The sequence below is a fragment of the Mobula hypostoma genome, chromosome 9 (genome assembly GCF_963921235.1).
Source record: "Mobula hypostoma chromosome 9, sMobHyp1.1, whole genome shotgun sequence".
Taxonomy (NCBI): Eukaryota; Metazoa; Chordata; class Chondrichthyes; order Myliobatiformes; family Myliobatidae; genus Mobula; species Mobula hypostoma.
Window position 1 is genome coordinate 40407759 of NC_086105.1, and position 25497 is coordinate 40433255.

Here is a 25497-nt window from a genome sequence, read left to right on the forward strand (position 1 = left end):
TTTGCATGCCATAATCCCCTGCAATAGAGTCAACTGAAAATAAAGTAAGAAAGGTACTCGATGCTATCACAGCAGTGTTCAAGGATGGCATTGGAAAACTCAAACATATCAAGGGTAAAATAGTGTTAAATGAAAATGCTACACCCATGTTTTCCAAAGCCCGACTGGTTCCTTATACCATTCACGATAATGTAACCAATGAACTAGATTACATGGAAGCTGAAGGAATTTTTTCCAAGGTTCAGTGGAGCCCATGGGCAATGCAGTTGGTTGTAATAGCTAAGAAGGACGGGCCTGTCAGGATCCATGGTGATTTTAAGGTTATTATTAACCCAGTACTGAAAGTAGATCGATACCCACTGCTCAGGCCAGTGAGTATCTTTGCAAACCTTTCTGGAGAGATACACTTCAGCAAAGTGGAATAACTGAGGCCTACCTAAAAATGGAGATGGAATAAGGGTCTAAAGTGTTTCTCAACACAAATACCCACAAAGGGCTTTATTGCTATAATAGGCTTATTTCTGGAGTAGCATCTTCACTTGCATGCTGGCATAAGGCTGTGGACTAGGTGTTGAAAGGCTGCCCAGGTATTCAGTGTTCATTATTATTGGTGAATATGACAAGCAGCATGGCATAGGCGCAATGATGTCACATGCTACAAGCGCTGGAAGTGAATACCTCATAGCCTTTGCATCACATTCTCTGCTACAGAGAAAAGCGAGGCACAGATTGACAAAGAGGACTTGAGTCTGGTTTGGGGTGGAAAATGTTTCAACCAGTACTTCCATGGGAAAGTGTTCACCCTCAGTACTGATCGTCAACCACTAGCATCCCTTTTCGATCAACAGTAGGGTGTTCCCCTATCAGCAACAACAAAAATGCAGAGGTGTGCTCTGTTTCCTGGAGGACATAATTACAAGATCAAAATCTAGTGGACAACTAATAATGGAAATGCTGATGGATTGTCCCATTTACCCTTGGAAAAGAAAATAACTGAAAATTTAGAAAAGAGGGCACTCCTCTTTGTTGTGTATTTAATACTATAGTAATATTTGAGTAGTATTGTAAATGCATTGTTTGATTAAGTATTCTTTTGATGCTTACATAATTCATTACGGGTTATATGTAAAAGTACACGGATAGCATATGTCATCTTAAGGGCACAGGACCATAAGAATTAGGAGCAGCATTCGGCCATTCAGCCTATCGAGTCTGCTCCACCATTCCATCATAGTTGACCCTGGATCTCACTCAACCCCACACACATGCTCTCGCCATATCCTCTTGGTGCCCTGACCGATCAGGAAATGGTCCTCGTGTGTGGCACCTTATCAAGCACCTTCTGAAAATCCAAGTAAATGACATCCACTACCTCTCCTTTGTCCACCCTGCTCGTTACTTCCTCAAAGAACTCTAATAGATTTGTCAGGTAAGATTTTCCTTTACAGAAAACATGTTGACTTTGACTTATTTTATCATTAGTCTCCAAGTACCTGGAACTCTCATCCTGAATAATAGACTCCAACACTTTCCCCAACCACTGAGGGCAGGCTAACTGGCCTATAATTTCCTTTCTTTGCCTTCCTTCCTTCTTAAAGAGTGGAGTGACATTTGCAATTTTCCAATCCTCTGGAACCATGCCAGAATCAAGTGATACCTGAAAAATCATGACCAATGCATCCATTATCTCTTCAGCAACCTCAGGACTGCGATGTAGATCATCTGGGCCAGGTGACTTATCCACCTTAAGACCTTTGAGTTTACCTCGCACTTTTTCCTTTGTAATATCAATGGCACTCATTCCTGTTCCCTGACACTCATGAACCTCTGGCACACTGCTAGTGCCTTCCACAGTGAAGACAGATGCAATATACCCATTAAGTTCATCTGCCATTTCTTTGCCCCCCATCACTACCTCACCTGAAACATTTTCTATTGGTCTAATATTAACTCTCACCTCACTTTTACTCTTTATATAAATTCATACATCATGGCACCACGTCATAAATATGAATCTTGTTAAAGAAAAGAAATGAACATTCACATTTGGCCGGTCTCTCTGTATTTTGCTTTTGATTAGTTTTATGTTTTTGAGTTGCAAAATATAACATTTGTCGTATTCTCCCTAATGCAAATCAAAAGTCTCCTTATTCCGGCAAAGATGATCCAAAGGGAATCCAAAGACCCCAGACTGTTTCAGGTCCACATGGCAACCCAAAATAGTTGGAACGTGCGCAGAATTTCCAGTTACCCCATTTTTCCCAGTGCTGGGATGAACTTGCCCTTGACAGGATTTGCCTTTTGTAGGGATTGAGAGTTGTTTTACCATTCAAGCTGAGAGTTAAAGTGTCGGAGGAGCGACATGGCAGTCATCTAGGTGTGGTCAAAATAAAAGAATTGGCTCAAAGTTTTGTCTGGTAGCCTGGGATGGATCAGCAGATTGAGCAGCTTGCAATGTACTGTTCAAGAAGCCAATACATCCAGAAGGTGCCAACTATAGTGCCTCTCCATCACGCCTTGCACTGCCTTGGCAGAGGATTTGTATCGACTTCGCTGGGCCTTTCATTGGCAAATATTTCTTGGTATGGTGGATGCATCTACAAAGTGGCCAGAAGTGTTCCCAATAGTCTCCACTTAAGCCTCGCATACTATTGATGTGTTGAGAACAGCAGATACCTGGGAAAACCACCACTTGGAAATCCCCCTCTAAGTCACTCCCCATCTTGACTTGGAAGCATATCGCCGTTCCTTCATTGTCGCTGGATCAAAATCATGGAATTCCCTACCTATCAGCACTGTAGGTGTACCGACACCTCATAGACTGCAGCAATTCAAGAAGGCAGCTCGTCACTGCCCTCTCAAGGGCAGCTAGGGATAGGCAATAAATGCTGGCTTAGCTGGTAATGCCCACATCCCTTAAATGAATAAAAAAAAGGTGTGAGCAGTTTCAAGTTCCTGGATGTCAATCTCTTTTAAGATCTATTCTGGGTTAAACATATTGGTGCAATTACAAAGAAGGCACGACAGTGGTTATATTGCATTAGGAGTTTGAGGAGAATTGGTATGTCACCAAAGACTCTGGCAAATTTCTACAGGTGTACCATAGACAGCGTTCCAACTGGTTGCATCACCATCTGATATGGAGGGACCACTGCACAGGATTGGAAAAAGCTGCAGATAGTTGTAAACTCAGCCAGTTCCATCATGGTCACTAGCCTCCCCAGCATCGAGGACACCTTCAAAAAGCAACTCCTCCAGAAGGCATCATCCATCATTAGGAACTCCCATCACCTCGGGCATGCCCTTTTCTCATCGCTACTATCAAGGAGGAGGTACAGGAGACTGAAGACATACAAACAATGTTTCAGGAACAGCTTCTTCCCCTCCCCCATCAGATTTCAAAATGGACAAAGTACCTAGGAATACTTACTCACCGTTTGTTTTGGTTCTTTTTTAATTACTTAATTTAATTTTTAATATATACTTCTTTTTGAAAGTGATAGTTTTTAAATTATTATGTATTGCAATGTACTGCTGCTACAAAACAACAAATTTCATGACACACGAGATTCTACAGATACTGGAAATCCAGAGCATATTGCTGTAGGAACTCAGCAATTCAGATAGCATCTATGGAAATGAACAAACAGTCAACACTTCAGCCTGAGACCCTTCATCGGCCATTTCACGACACATGCTGGTGATATTAAGCCTGGTTCTGATGTCTCTGTTCTTCCTGCTAATGGTTTGCTTTCTCTCTCCCTGTGAATGCACTCTCCACTGTTCCATTCACTCTCCCTCTATCGTTCTCTGCTGATCATTTGTTCAGTCCCACTCCTCCTCTTTCCCCTACTATTCCCTTTATTCTTGCTTTCTCCTTCCCTTGCTCTCCTTTCATCCTCGTTCTTTGGATAGACTCTGTCCTTCTTGCTCACTTCCATTTGTAGTGATCCACTGTGAAGCTGCTCTTTCATTCAATCACCTTGAATTTTCTCTCTCTGTTTGTTCTCCATGTCAATTTCTCCTTTTCTCTCTCTCTCCCTCTCTTGACAACGCTGCACATTGTGCTCTTCTCTTTTTCTCTATACATCTCCTTATGGCATTGAAGTATATCGGTAGGTCCATCACATCTATGTTGGTTTACACAGCAATCTCGGTACTCCACAAATATTCCCTGCAACATCTCCTTCTCACATTAACTGATTCATATTCATTTTCATTCATTCTCTCCCTGTCTCTCTCTCTCTCCTCATTCTACCTAGACTCCATCTCCCTCTCGACAGATCACCTTGTTCTTTTATCCTTCCTTTTCCTACAGTCTTCTCATTCTCGGTACACCTTCCCATCACCTTTGATATTTTCTATCTCTGACCCTACTTTTTCTATTAATCCCCTCTTTCTGTTACGGTCTGTATCACCACCACTGTTCTTTCTACGAACTCCCTAGCTCTCTCTCTCTGCCAGCTGCTTCTCTGATGTCATCCTCTCTCTTGCTTTTGCACTCTATTGCTGCCACTTCTACAGTTCGTCTGTGCTCTTTCTACTGTTGCCCATGCTCATTTGTGAAGGTTCCTTGTGTTTATGTAAAGCCATCTGTTTTCTACAGGTCTCCTTATTTATTCAACCAGTGTCCTTTATCTTTCAAATGACAGTTTTACTCTTCCTATTACACACTACTTTGTTTACTTGAAGTGGCAATTAGCATATGCAGAGATAAAATAAATGAAGTGAGTTTTTAGCTAATTAAGTGAAAAATACATCAGATGATTTTTTTTCTCTACCTTAAATAATTCACAACCTCATTAGTGGCTGTCAAAAAGATTTAGTATTTGTGAAATGGGACTGGTTTATTTCATGGAGAAAATATAATTTGTTGACATATAATTTGCATTATTCTGAAACGTGACTGAAGAGTAATTGTCATCATAAAATCCATATTCTGAGCAATTTTTTTTACTCTTACACTACTGTCCATTTTAATTTCTTTAATATGCCGTGGAAGTCAAACGGCATGTGGAATATTTCTTAAATTTTATCAGATATGCTTTTTATATCATAGAGTTGTACAGGTGAAAAAACATGCTTTTCAACCAATTTGATTAACACCGTTTAACTACTGAAGCAGTCTTCAGAGCACTGAGCTGAAGAAGGAAGATTGAAAATTAATGTAATTTAAAGATACATACAGTTATCAGAGATTGTTATTAACATGATGCAAATAGCCAAGGACATCATATTATTACTCAATAAGCCTTCATGTCAAGTAGATGGACAATTTTTCTTTACTGACTATATACTCAGATTGATTCTGAAATATTTAGTAGGTTACTTCTCTCGCCATGTCTCCAACTGTAGTATCCATTTTGCCATGAGCTTCACAGTCTTAATTTGACCACTGAAAACTCATACTTATACCCCACAAGAGGGAGAACAGAAGCTGAAGAGGTCTGCTCTGAGTGTAGATACTTTTCACTTATACACTTCTCTGATTTGGAATCTTGAGTTGAATCAACTTGAAAAAGTACTATCTTTGTCACGGTTTCAACACAAAAGTAATCCATTGAGAGCATCTCTTTGTTCATTTCATAATTAGTTTCAGATAATGAGAAATGACTTTCTCAGTCACCCAGGGTTTTATTATGACTAATTTGATTCCACTTCACTTTCCTTGCTAATTATTAACATTTGCCTTTTTATTGTCATGAGACCATGTTACATCATTCGCCTATTCATATTTTAAGCATTGTATTGCAATGGAGAAGTCTGTTGGTTTTGAAATGATGCATAGAAGGGGTAAATATCTGCCCAAGTATTTTTCTTCCCTGGGGTTCAGAGTGACTCTACCTGCTTTTCTACTTTCTTTAAAAAATAATTTCTTAATTACAAAATGAGTCTTTGAGAAATAAACGTGGGAGTTGACTCCCCCAAGAATGGTCATCTCATGATTGCAAACAATGTGTTTTCACAGTTGGTACAGTAGAGTAGTTAAATGCTCTTGAATATGGGGTAAACTTCCTCCACTGCTTGCATTCTTTCCTTAGCCTAAGTACATAGTAGATTAACAGGTAATTCTAACAATGATTTCTGTCATTGTGTGGGTAAGAATAAGCACATAAGGGCTTATAATAATTTGACTACTGTACAGTTTTTTGTTTGTAAACTCCACAGAATGGAGCATATTACAAACTCGTAGCAATCCAAATTGATCTTCAGCTAACTTTTCATTTCTTGAATGAGGAAGGACGAATAAATGGAAAGCTAAAGTTACCCTGTTTAACAAAAGTACACATCCCAAGACTTCACTATGCTCCATTGTCAAGGGGTTCCAAATCAGTTGTATAAATATCTATTTGTAGCCCTGCTTTGTGAGCCTAAACAGTGCAGGAAGAAACCATACAAGTAAAATGTAACTGACTCAATTTATAAAATTCATATATACAATGCCAACTCTAATGGTAATCCAGATGTCCCTTTTCTCCATTTATTTCCCTGTAACCTGTTTTCTTTCATACCTCTATCTTCCACCCCACCCCCACATCTTCACCTAAACTAGGGATAATTCATAGTCATCAGTTCATCAGTTAACCTACCAGCAGCTGGGAGGAAACAAAAGGAACCAAGGGAAGCTCATGAGAGTGAACGTGCAAATTCCACAGACAGCACTTGAGTTATAGAGTCATAGAATCACAGAGAAGTACAATACAGAAACAGGTCTTTCAGCCCATCTAGCATATGCCAAGACTATTTAAACTGCCCACTCCCATTGACCTGCACTGGGACCACAGCTCTCCATCCCCTACTATCCATGTACCTATCCAAACCTCGCTTAAATGTTGAATCGAACTCGCATGCACCACTTGTTCTGGAGCTCATTCTACGCTCTCATGATCCTCTGGGTGAAGAAATTTCACCTCATGTTCCCCTTAAACTCTTCACCTTTCACCCTTAACCCATGATCTCTAGTGTAGTCCCAGCCAATCTGAGTGGAAAAGCCTGCTTGCATTTACTCTGTCTATACCCCTCATAATTTTTGTATACCTGTGTCAAGTCTCCTCTCAATCTTCTATATTCTAAGGAATAAGGTCCTAATCTATTGAATCTTTCCTTATAACTCAGGTCATTCAGCCTTGCAAATCTTCTCTATACTTTTTCCGCCTTATTTACATCTTTTCTGTAGGCAGGTGGCCAAAACTGCACACAATACTCTAAATTAGGTCTCACTAACGTTTTATACAACTTCAACATAACATCCCATCTCCTGTTCTCAATACATTGATTTATGAAGGCCAATGTGCCAAAAGCTTTCTTTATGACCCTATCTACGTGTGACGCTAATTTCAATGAATTATGGACCTGTAATCTCAGATCCCTTTGTTCTACCACTCTCCTCAGTGCCCTTGTTGATCATACGAAGTGTAACACCTCACACTTGTCTGCATTAAGTTCCATCTGCCATTTCCAGTCCATGCTTTCAGTTGATGTAGATCCCTCTGTAAACCATGATAGCCTTCCATGCTGTCCACCAGACCTCTAATCTTGGTGTCATGTGCAAATTTGCTGATACATTTAACCATATTATCATCCAGATCATTGATACAGATGACAACACATCAATGGAGCCAGCATTGGAGACCAGATCTGAATCCAGGTTACTGATGTTATACAGAAGCAACATTAACTGCTTTACCGCCTTCAGTTTAAAAAAATTACCATTTTAATTGTCATTAGTTGCAATTGGTAAAAGAGGTTGATAGAAAGAAAATCAAGTTAACTGGTTGAGCGGTCCAAAATGTACAACTGGATTTTCAGAAGTGATGTTAAAGAAATGTTTTCTACATTCAGAAGATGGCAACATTTCTGCACGTATCCATTAAATCCAATTAAAATAGTTAATTTTACACCCTAGGTTAATAGATCTTTGCTGGTTGCAGCTATTAAGAGATATGGAGGAAAATGTAAATGTAGGAGTTAGGCAACTTAATGGAATTTGGTGCTGGTGGTGTAGTTACAGTTCTAATCTTGTAACGTGGCAATTGGATGAAAACGCCACAGATCTTAACTATGACATCTTTGAAATTTAAATTTTAGGAAAATAAGTCATCAGTAATATATACCTATTGTTGTAAAAATACATCTGGTTCACTCATGCTATTAAATGTTCCAAGCTAAAATTCCAATTATTTGATTTTTTGTTAATGCCACAGAGTGGGTACACAATTTATGGAATATCTTCAGTTTGACCAATTACCATGTGAACTTATAGAGAACCTTAAATGCCTGAAAAGTACATCACTGAAATATAATCAGAGGAAAGACAGCAAAGACCCAAACCAGGAGGAACCAAATAATGTTTAAGTGGCAATTAAGAAGAAGGTTCAAGGAGGCTGAAGCCAAACAACCAAGAGTGGGATGAAGAAATAGGGGGAAGCATACAGGCCCAAAACTGGAAAAGCATAGAGGTGTCTTTTCAGACTGAAGAAGTTTAAGGAGATATGGAGTGGAAGCAAATGAATGTCAGTGATTAAAGAGCTACAGATGATTGGGATTTGATGCAAAGTTGGGTTTATGCCACTGAACCCCGGGTAAATTGAAGTTTATAGATACTGGAGACATAAGGCTGATTAAAAAACATCAGAATAACCAAAATTATGATGCGATGGAAGCATACAAGCTGGCGCTGGTTTCAGAAGCAAATAAGCTGATGGCATATGAAGATCCACAGTGACTGGAAGTGGAAAGGAGTGTCTTTCTGGCAGAGCAGTTATGACATCAGAAGTTCAGCTTCAGAAAAATGCGTAAGTTTGAAATACCTGGGGTATTTTCAACCACTGCTGGATAAAATTGGCATGAACAAATTCTGTCGATGGCAGGACGTTATATGGATGATTTGTATATCCCGATCTTAACATCTCAATTGATATGCTTAAATAGTTGCTTTGAAGGTTTTATCTAACATGGCATATTAACGGAACTATAAATAGGGAAAAATACCACCGACATCCAGAGTCTGAGTTCCGTGCCATCCTTGCTGTTACAGCTCTATTTTCACTCTGTTGCATACATCTCACAATTGATGAAACATTTCAACCTACTTGTGGTTATCATATATTAAAAACATCCAAAAGCCCTTGTTACAAGGATTTGGATTTATAGCAAATTCTCAAAGCAAAGTAGGAATGAAATGTAACCACAATCACACTACTAATTTTGCAGAATTCTCCAAAAGAGAAACCTCACTATTTTCAAACAGAGTAGGTTTTATGTACTGTATCTGTGCAAACAACTTGAATCTTCTACTTTAGAATATGATTTCCACTGATTCCAATGGGCAGAAATATTTAGAGCCAGCTATCTGCTAACTCTTTTCAGCTTAAAAATTCATTGTGGTCTTCCGAGAGGCAACGTCTCCTTTTACCTTTTTTTATTTGCTAGTTCTTGCTGTTTGAAATATAATTCAAGAAACTTACAGGCCAGCAGTATTTTTAAGGGGAAGTTATTCCATAAAAAATAAAATAATCAAATCAGGAACAGAGTAAAGCAAGAAAAAATCCAGTAGGTACTCACGTTCATTCCTCAGATAATTGTTGAGAAGTTGAAAAAGTGGAAAGGTGTCCCAAGAGTCTGACGGTTGTGCCTCAAGGGTCGCATCCATGTCGACAGCAAAGAGTGACCAAAAGATCTCTGCATGCTCTGCCATTAGATCAGGCCACCATGCAAAAGCCTAGGAGACAATTACTAAACATAAATGAAGGGCACAAGGTGAAGAGTCAGCATACAATTCTTCAATAGCATCTTACTGTGGTCTCTTGATAGGCTGTTTCTGCAAATAACTTTCATTAAATGACATGAGAGAATGCATAATTTACTTGTTTAAAATATTCCAATCGTAACTTCAAGTTCAAATTTATTGTCATGCAACCGTATACATGTATGCCACCAGATGTGGACAAGGGGCACAACACAGTACATAAAACATGCACAACACAAAGTAATATTACCACAAATAACTTAAAAAATAACAAAATATATTCCAGAAGAATAACCTTCTACATTTGCACTACCAAGTGCAGAACTGTACATTAGTTTTCAGATTCAGCAGCATTCTCAAGCTTTATAATATTGCAAGTGGTTTCCCATCTTCATTAGATTTGCAAAATTTTATTTCCTGGAAATTGTTTACTCTAACATTGGGACTGTTTAAAAATTAATGCATTGTGCACAGTGGCATGCTATCTATTTAAAATATGGCTAACCAGATTGAAATTTAACCAGTCATTGACTGCATCAGCAACTGAGTTGTGTCTGGCTGCTGCTCCCATAGTGTGGTCTGCTGGGTGTTGCAATTCTTTAGCTCGTAAAGGGTGTTAAAAAGGTAACAACTTTATTCCTATTGTGTTTTACTCAGATTGTTATCTGACACTTTGTGCTACATGTACTTCACTATTTTATTTATTTATTGAGATACAGCACGGAATAGGCCCTTCTTCGAGTCATACTGCCCTGATTTAATTTACAATGATTAATTAACTTACTAACTGGTATGTCTTTGGACTGTGGGAGGAAACCCACGCGGTCATGAGGAGAATGTTCAAACTCCTTACAGGCAGCGGTGGGAATTGAACCCCAGTCCCCTGTACTGTAAAGCGATGTGCTAACCACTATGCTTCCATGCTACCAATATATTAGCAAGAAGAAAAAGTGGAGTAACTTGGTTAAGAAGTGGAAGAAGACAGATGAGAATTTAAGTTTGACAGAAAAAGAGACTGCTGGGAAATTTTGGTGACCTTGTACTTAGAAACAATTCTTATGCTAACTGACACTGCATGCCTTGCTGTCATGTCTCAAAAGCTATCTTTAAGCACGTGGTGATGCAGCTAATCCAAACCCTTGAACCTCAGCTTGAACTGTAGAGGGCTACACTTCCTGATATCTTTAAGTGGGCCATTGCAAGGGTTCCTTCAGTTAGTCCTGACGAAGGGTCTCGGCCTGAAACGTCGACTGCGCCTCTTCCTATAGATGCTGCCCGGCCTGCTGCGTTCACCAGCAACTTTGATGTGTGTTGCTTGAATTTCCAGCATCTGCAGAATTCCTGTTGTTTTTGTTCATTGCAAGGGTTCACTGGCTTTTCTGACATGTCTCTGTTCAAGTGAAACAACTACCAGGGAAAACTGGTTAACATCATAGCTACTGATAAATAATGCTGCATTTTAGTATATTTCCATATAAATGATTTCACTGATCCTAATAAAAAATAAGCTCCGGAAAGTGATGTAGATTTCTGCAACAGAGGCTCTTTATCACAACAACTTCAAGGCAGACATCCAGATATACATACAACCTAGCAACAAAAATATTTAATTTTTTAGAAGCAGTCATGGCTCTCAGTGGTCATTATTGTTCAAGGCATCAAAGGGAACTGGGTGAATAAAAGGTGGCAGAAACATTTACTGAGAGAGAGAAAAAAGTGGTTTTCTTTCAGGTATGGGGAGATAATCAGAGCTAACATTTCAGGTTGAGACTTCTCATTAGATTGTCAACCTGAAATACAGATTCTAATTTTCTTTCCACAGATAGTATCTACCATTGAGAATTTTTATTACTTCTTCTCTTATCTTGCATTTCCAACATCCACAGCTCATTAGTTTGGTTCTCATACATATATTCTATTTTGGGTCCATTCAGGAAAAAATAGAGGATAAACATTTAAAAAATGAAAGGTAAGACCATAAGTTATAGGCGTAGAATTAAGCCATTCAGACCATTTATTATGGCTGCTTTATTATCCCCTTCAACTCCATTTCCCTGCCTTCTCCCCGTAACCCTTGATGCCTATACCAATCAAGAACCCATAAACCTCAGCTTTAAATGTACCCACTGACTTGGTATCCACAGCAGCCTGTGGCAATGAATTCCACAGATTCACACCCTCTGGCTAAATAAATTCCTCCTCAACTCTGTTCTAGGAAGATGTCCCTGTATTCTGAGGCTGTGCCCGCTGGTCCTAGACTCCCCCACTATAGAAAACATCCTCTCCACATCTATTCTATAGGCCTTACAATATTCAGTAGGTTTCAATGAGATCATCCCTCATTCTTGTACACTCCAGTGAGTGTAGGCCCAGAGCTATCAAATGCTCCTCATTCATTAACCCTTTCATTCCCAGAATCATTCTTGTGAACATCCTCTGGATCTTCTCCAATGACAGCACATCCTTTCTTAGATGAGGGATCCAAACTGCTCACAATACTCCAAGTGCAGTCTGACCATCTTCTGTGACTTAATCTTTTCACAACCTAATTTAAGCTGAAGAGACCTATATGTATTGGAACAAATAACAAGTTTTAAGGACAACTGGCCCTCACAAACTGCTGTGAGTTACTGAGGCACATAATTTATTTTGTATTTATACCAACAGTGTACAGGAATGGCCGGCAATAACTGGAAGAAAACTACTCAATTCTTCTCCCTCTGCTATTTATGGCTGCCCATGAATATTTCATAATGTTGGTGATACACAAAAGCAGATTATAGGGGATTATAGGGGATGGTAAAAGGAAATAAGAATAATGATTTGGAGAGAAATGGCAAATCATACTTTCAGCATATATAACTTGTAAATAGAACTAATATTGAAAATACTCAGTACACACTTGGACTAACTTGTCATTTATTACTAAAGATATAGTCAACGTAGGGAAAGTTAATTCTTCTTTATTAGTGAAGTTATTACTTATTTTAATTTAAAAATAAGCCAGGTGATATTTCAGAGAAGGGTTTTCTATTGAACACATGTTATTGAGTACAAAATGCAAATCAGATTTCCATTGCAGTGTCTATCACCCTGATATAGTAAACTTAAGAAATTGAAGAAAATGGTAGATTATCTTCCTGTTCAGATACTGCCCTTTTAAAATCAATTGTGAATCCATTGCATGCAACATTACAAATGTGATGAAATATCCAATGGTGGATAACACTACTGGTCACGTACCTCTCTTCCCTTTTATGAATCCGCACATGTAAAAGAGGTTGTAGAATAAAAGAAATCCAAACATTTATACAAATGTTAATATCTATAATTTTAGAATCACATCATACACTCCTGCAAGCATACGTCATTATACAACTGTGTATTAGAATATTAATTATATCAAAATCAAGCCATTAATCCAAAGCTTCAGGAGCTTTATTCAATGAGATCTTCCACGTGAAGTACTCTGTGAAGAAACACCTCACACTGTATGTCGTAATAATGCAATTAACCTCCGTATATATTTCCTTTATTGCTAAATCAGTTCTATTCTGTTGCAAGTATGCCTAAGATGTGTAAGCAGACATGAAAAATAATGAATATTTCTCATTAATAGCCTTGACATTTGCTGATTTTTTAAAACGAAGGTTTCAATTAATTTAATTATTTGTTTGACACTTTCAAAATGCAATCATTCTTTGCAGTGATTATTGCCTAATAGAATAACTGAAATATAGGTGGGTTCATCAATCCAAGTTTATGAGTCATGACTGATGCTTCATGTATTAATATCTGCAGTCTGCATATTTTAAATATCTCTATCTATATTATATATATAAGAGTGCAGCCTTTATATTCTGATAAAAATAAGCCACTCAGTCACATTTATTTTGCATTTATGTTTCCTTCCCCTTCAAATTTTTGTGACTCACTCTACCTGTGTACATCCAAAAATTTTAAAAATCACATTTAATACCAACACAGCTAATTGTTTTTGGAATATTAACATCATTTTGCATCAAATAAATGGCAGTGATTTCCAGATTTATGATACTGACTCAAAATGGGGATTGTGGCTACGGGGATCAGGGGGTATGGAGGGAAGACTGGTGCAGGGTTCTGAGTTGGATGATCAGCCATGATCATAATTAATGGCGGTGCAGGCTCGAAGGGCCGAATGGCCTACTCCTGCACCTATTTTCTATGTTTCTATGTTTAAAACACAAATACTGTTTGGGATGTTTTAATCACCATTATTAATTGTCTTGACATTCAGCTTTTCCACGAGCTCCATAGTTTCATTACACTGTCATTTGTAGAATGTCCAAATTTGTAATGAAAGCATAGTGAAAGTGCCTTTACTTTAAAGTTGTCATATTTCTTTCACAATGCAAATAATTCATGATTTCTGAACTTATTTAATTCAGAATATTTGCTCTTATCTCTACAAAATTATAAAGAATAATATCCAAGACCAGAACCATAAAGAAGCTTTACATAAAGTATATGTATCAGATTTCTCATAAAATTTCAATTAATTTTATAAACAACAAATTGCTCTCATTGATTTGAAATGGTATTTCCTTTTGCAAGTGTCAAGGTGAATAATCTCTATCAATGCCATCTGTTGTTAAGGGAATAAAACTGGACAGTATATCTAGAGTTTAATGAGATTTTTAATGAACATCTGAACTAATGCAAAACCAAGTGTGCTGTTCTGACCATGTAGAATCTTCTTTTGCTGAAATCACGTAACGAAATAGAAATGCACAGTAGTACTGAAATCTCCTCTAACTCCCTCACAATGCCCCTATCCCCAGTTTCATGCTGCTTACCTTCATACTGACCTTTTAAATCCACCATCATGTGATTACTCTTCTACAATTATAACCATAACTTCCTCACTGTCCATTTACAACATCTATATTATCTCCAAAATCATCAAATGTGACAGCCTTTTCACTACATTGTGATTAAATCTGCCCAATACACTGCCCTTCACTGCTTTAGTAAAGCAGGTTACCCTGACCTTGGCGGGAGGAGAAGATGGCGGTGCGCCTGCGTGGGCACAGCCCTCCGGTGAAAAATGATATCGTATCTGTTAAATAGGGACGGTGGACAATTCTGATTTGATGGAGAATGGACGTGAAAGCACAGAGGAACATCTGGAGAAATTTCTGAAACGCTCATTCGCTGCTGTCGTTACTGCGTGGTCGGGAGTCTTTTGGAGGGTAGGCCTCAAAATCCCCAGCCTTGCCTGCTTTTGGTGACCGAGAAGGAGGTCGAATCGTTCGGAAAGAGATGGCACTCAGTACTCGGTGTTGGAGAGCTGATCAGAACTCGAAGTTTTCGGATGACTTAGAGTCAGATTGTGGTCGGCATGGCAGGGAGAGTTTTTCTTCCTTCTCCCGTCTGCGAGAGATGTGGGACATTTGAGAGACTATGGACTTCTTCATCAAGTTGTGGAATTGTTGCACTTTTGTAACTATATGTTATAATTATGTGGTTTTATCAGTTTTTTTCAGTCTTGGTCTGTCCTGTGTTTTGTGATATCACACCGGAGGAAATATTGTATCACTTCTTAATGCATGCATTACTAAATGACAATAAAAGAGGACTACGTGTCTTCATAATCTAAATCATAAATGAACTTTTCTCCAGTAATTTACCCCATAAAATTCACCTCTGACCAAAACACTTCAATCTCTCTTCTACGATCCCCAATGCCTTAGCTTCCATTTTATAAGTGCCCTTTGTAAAATTGATTGGAACTTGTAGTAAGATCACTGATCACAAGAAAGTTAGCGTTGGCTTCTAGATGGATGGCACCACTTTCTGCTGTGGAGGTGAAAATAGCGTCAACTGAGCCAATCTGACAGCTGAGTGACATCTTGGAAAACAAATTTCCATTCAAAAAAAGTCATATATCAGGCCTTCAAAAGTATCCTGTTTTGACTGACTCAAATTTCAATAAATACTACAACTCCAGCTCCAAAATCAGTGTCCAACATCAACCTTCCTCAAAGTGACAAATCCCAACTTCAACCAAATTAACAAGCTAATTTAAAGTTAGGTAAACATGAAAACTGTTTAAAGATCCTGCAGTTATAAAGAAGTCATGAGAGGAAGGATGTTAAAGGTGTTCATACAGGCAGAGAGAAACTTTGATAAGAACAAAACAGCTGAATTTAACTGCAAGAATAAATAATAAATCAGCAACACACATGGAGAAGGTAAGAGCAAATGCATTAGTAACTGAAAACAGCACAGAATAATTTATGTCTTTAACTACTTCCTTTTTCAGATAGGCACGTGAATGATATACACTATCTGACAAAGAAAAATTAATAATATGTTCTAAATTAAATGAAAATTCTTCAAAGGCTATTAGGATCCAAAGTAAGCAAGTTTCATAGCCATAATGATGCTGTCACTAGATGCTTTCAAAAACTAGTAGATCAGATGCATACACATCAGCTACAATATAGAACTAATGAAATTGGTTTTCAGGATCAATCATGAAGGCAATTACTTTAAATTCAGTTGCACAATTGGACATTAGTTGGAGAAATGAATTTGAAGACTTTTCAGTACGCAAAAGAGTCAGCATTTGGAATGATTTTCCGATGAAGGGTAAAAACTGGAATTATTCAAGAAATATGAGATGCTACTGCTGGAGGCACAGGTGCTTCCGAATTGTGATTGCTACCAGTGATTGATTGATTAATTGTTGTAGAACCAAAGGCATCATGAAGGCTGAAGAACAGTTCTTCAGCCTGTCTCCCTTCGCAATGCTTGGTTCAGATTCAAGCACAATACAACAATTCAGGTGTACTTTGTGGATTGTTGTTTAATGTAATGAGGATTCCTGCATCGGCCACCTTACCAGGCAGTGAAGTCCAAAACTGCTCCCACAGAACAATACCTCACCAACTAACCTTTCTACTGTTAAATTTAAATAGAGAAAGTGGTTGTTGAGTGCAGTGAGATGGCACATTTAATGTGGGCGAGGTGTTGGAGCTAGTTGCTTGAAGATGGTTTTGGCTCCTTTGGATATATTGATAAATTTAATAGATGTACTCTCAGAAATTAATAGCATTTCTGTCATTAAAATCCTGGTTTGTGATTTGATTCACCTGTACTTTAACCATTACTTTCCATGATCCAAATCTACAGTGAAAAAAAGCATGTGATTTTCATCATAATTTGTAGGTACTGTCCAACAGTTTAGGAGCGTTATACAGTATTTTTCACTGAGGAAAAATCAAGCCTTACCTCTGAGTGATGCTCCTCGTTTTGTTGCAGAACCTCAATGCATAGCTCTGCCAGTCGAATCACATCATCCAAACGTTTGGCTGGAGTTCCTTGGCTTAATGCTTCTGTTATCATTGAATGAAAAGAAATTCAACACAGCTGTTTTATACGTTGCAAGAGTGAACAAAATCTTCAATGCATAGCAGCAGTTTATGAGCGATATTCTGCTGGAAGCCAACCTGTTCAAGCTAGCGGATGGATAAATGTGCTTGGGACTGTTCCATAGGTGTCTTGTTACTCTCAAGAGTAAGAAACAACAAAACAGAACAACCTCCTGATGGTCCAAAGGGAAACACTATGACTGGATTCCCTGTGCTGAATACACTCCTGTGGTGTATGCTTCCTCCCCTTTTCCAGCTCATGCCTACATAGTGGACTGCTGATATTAACACTCACTCCTTCCTTCCCAACAGTTAAATTAAACAGTCCCATCATCCATCACACTGGCCATCACTTGCCTGCACAATAAAGGAGGGGAAGGCTGTACACTCTACAGGAAGCTTCTCACGTGTAAGCCATCTCCTAGATCTACAGATGCTTTCCTTTTGAGCTTACATCTTCTGAAGGGAGGGGAATAACTGTAGATGACCACTGTGGATACATACACCTGTTTTCTTTCAGGCATTGCGGCTCCGCACTGGCTCCTATCCCCTATATTTTCCCTGCAGCCAGCCAATTATATTTTTTCATCCCAATCCAATTCCCTTCCGAAAGCTATGGCATTAATGTTAAAGGAGGAGGAGAAATCAACATAGCTACAGACAGGAAATTGGCTGACACCTATTTACTCTGGCTGTAAAGAGGATGAGTGACACTATCCCAATATTACAGGGTGTTGATTGTAAACTAGGATTCACAGTAAAGCAAAGCATACCAAAATCATTCTGCCTTAGTACTGCAAGCTATGCTAGTGATTACAGGGATTGTTGGCAGGACATTAGTTAGTGAAGCAAGTTTTCCCATCAATGCTATCTCATCTCTCCAGTATCTATTATTTGTTTTCCATTTGGCCCATCAAGGGTATACTGGTGCTATGCAAGAGAAATCTAACCAGTTCCACCCCCACCTCATCATTTGGTCCTACAAATCCTTCATTACAACTGAATCGACCTCACTGTTGTACCTAGCACTGCATTCCAAACCTTCACCTACACTGTGTAAACATTTCCTCTTGTGTTACCTTAGGTTTTTTGCCAATCATCTTCATCCCATATCCACTGGTTCTTGACCCTTCCGCTCCTGGGAACAGTTTGTGACCCAGAATCCCTCACATCTTCACCTCCTCCAGTTTGTCCAGCATTTTCTGTTTGTATTTTAGATTTCATCCACATTATTTAAATATTTTGATGCCAATTGTATGCTTAGAACATGGAACCGTACAGCACAGGAATACACTGTGTCTGTTTCAAACACAATGCTGAATTAAACTATATTCCTTCTGCCTGTACACAGTTCATTTCCCTCATTGCTTGTATGTTCATGTGCCTTTCCAACAGTTTCTTAAACACCATTATCACATCTGCTTCTGTAAGGTCAGGTTGGTATCCCCATTTCCCCGTCCCTACGTTACACAAGGTGTTTTGCAATTACACACAGTTCCATCTAATGGCTTGTGTGAGGCAGCAGAATCTCAGGGCCACAACCAAGATTGAGAAAGAGTTCCAAACCGTTGACCAATAGCTTTGTGATGGCTTGGTTCCACTTCATGTCACAAGGAAGAGACATAAATAACTTATTCCAGTACCACTACAACTATACAATCATTCAGTGGAGGCTTCCATGAACAAAACATTGCTGCCAAAATTATGAAGTTAATAACAATATTCAGCAATCAAAACTTGTGGCAGTGGTTCATTACTCAGTGACATTAACTACAGGCCATCTGCCGGTAATAAACAGATATCTTTATGTCAACCTGTCCAAAAATACTCAAAAAAAATTCAATATGGCAACCATACCTGCACAGTATTGAGATAAATTGGCATCAAAATCACATAATAGAAAGAACAATTCAGAAGTGGGGAGAGAGAAAGGAAACTAGATCTATTGTTCATACACTGGCCTTTGAATTTATTAAAATTACATGAGTTTGATTTTATGTAAGGGCGTCCATAAGTTGTGTACTCATGACTTATGAGGTGGCACGGTAGTTTATTGGTTAGCACCATGCTTTGCAGTACAGGCGACCCAGGTTTGATTCCTGCTGCTGCCTGTAAGAAGTTTGTAAATTCTCCCTGTGGCAGCATGGCTTTCCTCTGGGTGCTCCAGTTTCCTCTCACAGTTCAAAGACGTACCCACTGGTAAGTTAATTGGTCATTATACGTTATTCCGTGATTAGGCTCAGATTCAATCAGGGGACTAATGGGCGCCTTGGCTTGAAGGGCCGGAAGGGTCTATTCTGCATTGTATCTCGACAAATAAATAAATATAATTAACTTGGACAAACCATAATTTTTTTCACCAATGCTTTGCTGAGAAATGTCACTCACCACTATTTTTGTTCATAACCTGCAAGAAAGGTTCGGGAGTTGGCCAATAAACTCTTTGACCTTGTAAATTATTAGTACTGTATATAGATAATAAGAGCCTCAGTTTAATTTATCGACACATCTTACAAGGACCCACTATCTTAATCTTCAACAAACAAGAAATAATCCGCAGATGCTGGAAATCTGAGCAACACACATAAAATGCTGGAGGAACTCAGCAGGCCAGGCAGCACTTATGGAAAAGTGTACAGTCGGCGTTTCGGCCCGAAATGTTGACTATACTCTTTTCCATAGATGCTGCCTGGCCTGCTGAGTTCCTCCAGCATTTTGTGTGTGTTGCTCAATCTTCAAAGCCTGAATTGTCTGAGGGGTACAAATGTTTTCCAAATTCCCCCAAATGCTCTAGCAATAACCCCTCCGTCCAACGCCATCTCAATTTTTCATTCAGCTGCCAAAAGAAATAGATTTTTAATCAAATATCCCAAGTTCTTTTCAAATGTTTTGATTAGGTTTATCTGCTATACACAAGGGAAATGAATTTTAAAAGAAAATGCTTTGAAAGCTTTCAATACATTGCACTGCAAATGTTTCTGACAGGTGTTAATCGAAAACGATAGGCTAAACAAATATGGTCTCATTAAAATATCCAGCTTCAGTTATATACTGATCATTAACCTTTTGACAGTGTAAGGAATCCATCTCCGTTTGTGCTGAAGACTGTAATAGAATTAATATAATGTCCAAAAGTCTCATTTCAACATTTTGTAGTAATTAGAAAACATTTCTTAACTCTTTGGAGACTATAATTCAAACATTATGAAAAGCAAAGTATTTTTCTTCTAACTTTGGTGCCCTTCCATTGACAGAGATACAATATCTGGCAGCTCCTCGATTCTGGGAAAGGTGAGTTCACGAGGTTGGGCCAAAACAGGTTTTGCGAGGGTTCTCTATGGCAGAATCTGTTGCCTGTGAAGTCAGAAGAATTGAGCAACAGAAACCACTAAGGACTTACATTAACCAACAGATGTTATCAACACTTTATCATCATGACAACCCCTTCATAACCCTCTCAGAAAAATTCTTATTCTTACCCCATCTTCTCTATATCTAAAAGCTTTTTTTCCTGGCTGAAGGGTCTTTGACTTGAGATGTTAACTCAGTTTCTCTTTCCACAGATGGTGCCCCAACTGTTGGATGTTTCCAGTATTTTCTGTTCTTCAGTCAGAAGTATTACCACACAGCAATATAGTCATTTTGGCCCTTATTTCCAAGCTATCTAATTGGTGCCAGAAACACTCAACAGGCCAAGGGATGCTATGTTAACTTTTTTTTAAATATAAGAAATATGAAGATTACTGGTAATTTGTGAAAGCTACTAAGACTATTTCCCTGAAAAAAAATCCCTGGGAGAGAAAAACACATTCCACGTCAAACTGTTGGTGTACTGCAGTGGTTCCACAAAATGTATGAATGTACCTGCATATGCCAACATCTGGAGAGACTAAACTTTGACCCACCAAGATTGCAACCCAATCGGTAACTGAACATTTGTCATCTGAGCCCGTGACCTGAAGGAACTCAAGATTAGCTAAATTCAAACGCACCTACAGTATGTATACTAAGGGATTTACCTCTAGCTTGGAACCTTTACTGCCTATTTAGATATTTGAGAACTGCAATTTCTAATTCATGCCATGTGGACTACTGTATTAAATTTTCACATTTGTGGGGTATTCAACTTTCTTTTCAGTTAATAGATACCTGTTGTAAACGTCAAGACCATTCTGTGTTAATAACATAGAATTCAAGCAATAAATTACAAATTACGAAGAGAACTGTCACTAGAATTACGAAGAGAACTAGTATGCACCAAAAAGGAAGTTCTACAGCCTACAGTTGATTACGGCAAAGCTTTTCTTTAACTATTCCCAGTGTATAGCATTCTACCAAAGCAATGAAAGTTCAAGCGACAAGGCTGAATTATATTTGCAAAAGTAGCAGTGAGACATCAACTTTTATTTCTATAGTGAGGAATAGAATAGAATTCTGCTGTTCAACGTTGGAAGCACAGCACAAGGCTAGCTTCAGTGGGAGGCCCAAAACTACTCATGTAATCACATTGACCTGAGGTTCATGGCTTACGTTTCCTGAGTCAATGTAATTGCTAGCAATGGACTGCTTGACGCAAGTCCACAATCTTAATGCTATTATCTCTCTATTCAGCTAAATAAAATTTAAAATAACCCTATGACTACAGAAGCAATATATTACATTCAAGTATTTCTTTCTCTTCTCTATTTTAATAGCTAGCTTTTTCAAAATCTACACTTCAATATACTTAATCTGCTTTAATGTATTTAATGTTTTATTGTTCCTACTCTACTGTTATCAATTACTTTACTCCTTAATTTGCAACTTTCAAACATTTCTCTAGTGCCAATTACTATTTATCTAAGAGATTTATGCATGATTTTTGTAAAGTAGGGTGACTAAGGTGGACATGTGTTACAAGATTCTACTCCTGACATGTTGGATTCAATCTGGGATTCAGAATGCTTTCTTTTACAATTAGAGCTTGTTGCTAACTCATACTTAAGCCTAATGCAACAACATGATCATATTGACCTGCAGATCATGGCTTATGTTTCCTAATGAGAAGCACAATTTGACCAAAGCCCAGAATTTCCATACCATGGTCTCTCTATGTAGCTGAAGGCCTTTTTAAAATAAGATAAACATGATATTGATCATCATAGATGATAGAACAGTACAGCACAGAAACAGGTCCTTTGGCCCACAATGTTGTGCCGAACCAGCTAAAAATTGAATTCAAAAACCCCAGTAACTAATTGTCAATGTAATTCCTGATGCAGACAATAAACTGCTCAGATCAGCAAAGATCTGCATTTGTAATCATTTTTACGGACTGAATTTGGCTCTTAACAAGATGCTGACATGACTAAAATGTGGAAAACTGGTTTAGCTTTCACTACAACCAAGAAAAAAATCATCTTTTGGCTCTTAATCAGTCTGATCACTACTTAATCCAATACTCTTCATTCTGTAAGATGTTTAGCAATGTTATGTCCCTATCAGAGCAAGTGCTGCTTTCTATTCAGTTTTTTTTCTTATAGTTAATAGCCTTTCTACGTCTTCATAAAGGCAGTTTTAGGTCACAGACTCTCAAAACAGCTATTCCAAATCTCTGAGAGCCATTAATACTTGTAGTGCATCAACCCCACTGTTAAAGAAACACATGGAAACCATTAACACGTGTTATGAAATAAGTATTGACCTTGGTTCTGATATAACTAACGTTATGTTCCCAAATGGTACACTCTTATGAGAGCATAATAAATCTAACACTAATCTTCATTTTATCACCATTAGCAAAAGATTTAAAACCCAATTATATTTGCCTATTGCCAGCTTGTTAACACTAACTTTTAAAACATTTAGTCCCAAATAACTGCTTTTATGTGGGAATACTGCTATAGTGGAGCCCTCTTTGGTTTGAACTTTGTCGACATCAGGGAAACAAAACGACATCTCAAACAGCAATTGATTTTGAAGAGATTTCTTTGGGATATTGTGTTAAATAAGTTTAAGGAAAGAGAAAGATTAGCCTTGGCACTTGCCTTACTAAAATAAATGACTTTTCTGCTACAGAATACATTATGAGGCAAGATGAACATATTTCCAACGTGCAGAAGCCACACAAATCAACTACACTATGCATCAATTGCACTGTCAAAGGCAGCTGGAGACAAAAGGAAATGAGTACGGTACTTGTGTTTTGTTTAGAAATTCCACTTTGCTTCAGATCGGATGCGTTCGTCTGCTTTTTGGCTGGCAAAAGCTGCCATGGAGGCCGCTTAGACTTGGGTGACTGCACTGTGATATTCAGGCATGGAAGATGGGGTTTTAATATATATAAAAAAGAACAAGGGAGAGGGAACAAACCATAACCATGTAATAGAATAATGAAGAGGCTGATGCAAAGGAAAGCAATGAGGCGGAAACACACAATATCTTAAAAGAATGTATTCTGCTGAACTGCACTAAGGCCACTGGCTCCAGGCATTCACAGCAGTTCAATTAGCAGCACAGGCAATATAATGGAGTGTTGGTAAAAGGGCACTTTGAACAACTATATTAATGGAAATGTGAGTCTCAACATAGCTGTTCAATTATTGTGAATACTTCAGAAACAAGCATGGACAAAATAATAAAAAAAAAGCACTTATATGTGCAAATGGATGACCAGTGCAGAACAACAGGCCAGCTAGACCACATAACAAGGCCACAGCACCACTCAAAAGATGCAGCTGAAATGATAAATTGGAGAGAGTGAGACTCAAGTGGTTGATGCAAATGATCAACCTTGGAGTAAGTACAAAGCTAACAATACTTTTCAGTATTTCTCAATACTGTCTAAAAGACTGCAGTGTGGGTTCAATCCCACCACTGCCTGATTGGTATCTTTGAGAGGGCTGTCAATGGGGGAGTGTTATATAAATCATCCAATTCACAACACAAAAAGGAGTATGCACATACCTTACAGCGTTTTGCATCCCACCCTCATAGATTTTATAACATCTGTGCAATATTGATTGGGCACATCACTATTGAACAATGATGTGCTTCAGAAATTTTCCCCGACTGCCCCCGGATTACAACATTTGGACTCCATAAGAGGTTAGTTTTAATTGCCATTTTAAATTAGCTGTGGTATTTTGGAATAGTCTTGGAAGAATGCTTTTTAAAGTTTGCTTAAAATTTTGACCCATACTGTGACAATGGGAATAGGGGAGTAAGAGATTTTGATCTCCAGCATATGTAATTTCAAGTCAAAAAGAACAATGATATATTTGCCTGGAAATGTGTTTGCATAAACACTACTATTTTCACCATTGTGCAATTGAAAACAGATCTTTACATTTGTGTTGTTTTGCATCATTTTGAATATTTAATATCTGATGTAACTTCCCATACAACACTCTTTTTGAATCATTGTGTGGGGATTTGTCCTGTGGGTACTTTCAGTGAAAATGGTCCTCACACCACATTTACAAATTGGGAACCTTGCAATGATTATCTAAATCTCTGGCAAAGTACTCCTCTTCAAAGCTTATTTCCAGCACCATAGCTACCAACCCTGCCACTGAAATCTCCCCAACCCCAACTGAATTTTGATGTTTAGGAGGTGTTAAAATGTCTAGGCAATTATGTTCTTCAGCTTGCAGCTGGTCATGGGTTGGAAACAAAAATGGAAAATTAGCTCAGAGGTAAGTTGCTTATTCTGTGCGATGAAGAAACAATTACACTTAAAAAGTAAGTGGTAAGTTCTGATGAACTGGAGCTAACATACTATGTTTATGCTCCTAGGGCTTCCGATGTGGTGAGTTTATAATTTGGAAATTTTGAGTGTAGATTAGAAATCAGGTCCCATCATAAGTATCACAAACACACCACTATCAATGGCACTGGGTAAAAGCCTATAAAATGATCAAATGCCCATTCCTTGCGGGGTAGCTAAAAGCTGAAAAGCAACCTGAAAGGTGAGCAGAAATAAATATTAAAGGAGGAACAAACCCTGTTAGGTTTGGATCAAAAGGATGAAATGAAATTGAAAGTAAACAGAAAAATATACACTAGAAAATTTAGCTTCACGTTCAAAGGACAGGTAATTGGATTCTTTACTTCTTTGTTTTGTAAGAATAAATTCGAACAGTTGTTCAATAACATTGACCTGACTTGCTTCTGACTGTTAGTCTATTGGGTTACTCACATAAAGTCCTCGGAGTTACAGCTCAGAAATTGGCATTTTGGCCCATCGCTTCCATGCTGACCATCACACACTTATTTACATCAATCCCATTTTGTTTTACCATCTACACATTTCCACTCCACCCCCCCCCAAAAAAAAGTTCTTGTACTCAC

At 38.3% G+C, this 25497-nt stretch overlaps 1 protein-coding gene across 10 annotated transcripts in view; it reads right to left on the reverse strand.

The window, feature by feature from the left end:
- cadps2 (Ca++-dependent secretion activator 2) overlaps positions 1 to 25497 on the reverse strand; it is a 725177-nt gene that overhangs the window by 135883 nt on the left and 563797 nt on the right. For all 10 annotated transcript variants that reach the window (XM_063058146.1, XM_063058145.1, XM_063058142.1 and 7 more), the window contains 2 exons: positions 17027 to 17130; positions 9565 to 9721 (listed from right to left, as the gene is read on the reverse strand). In XM_063058146.1, coding sequence (XP_062914216.1) covers positions 9565 to 9721; positions 17027 to 17130 — 261 coding nt within the window. The remainder of the gene's footprint in view (positions 1 to 9564; positions 9722 to 17026; positions 17131 to 25497) is intronic.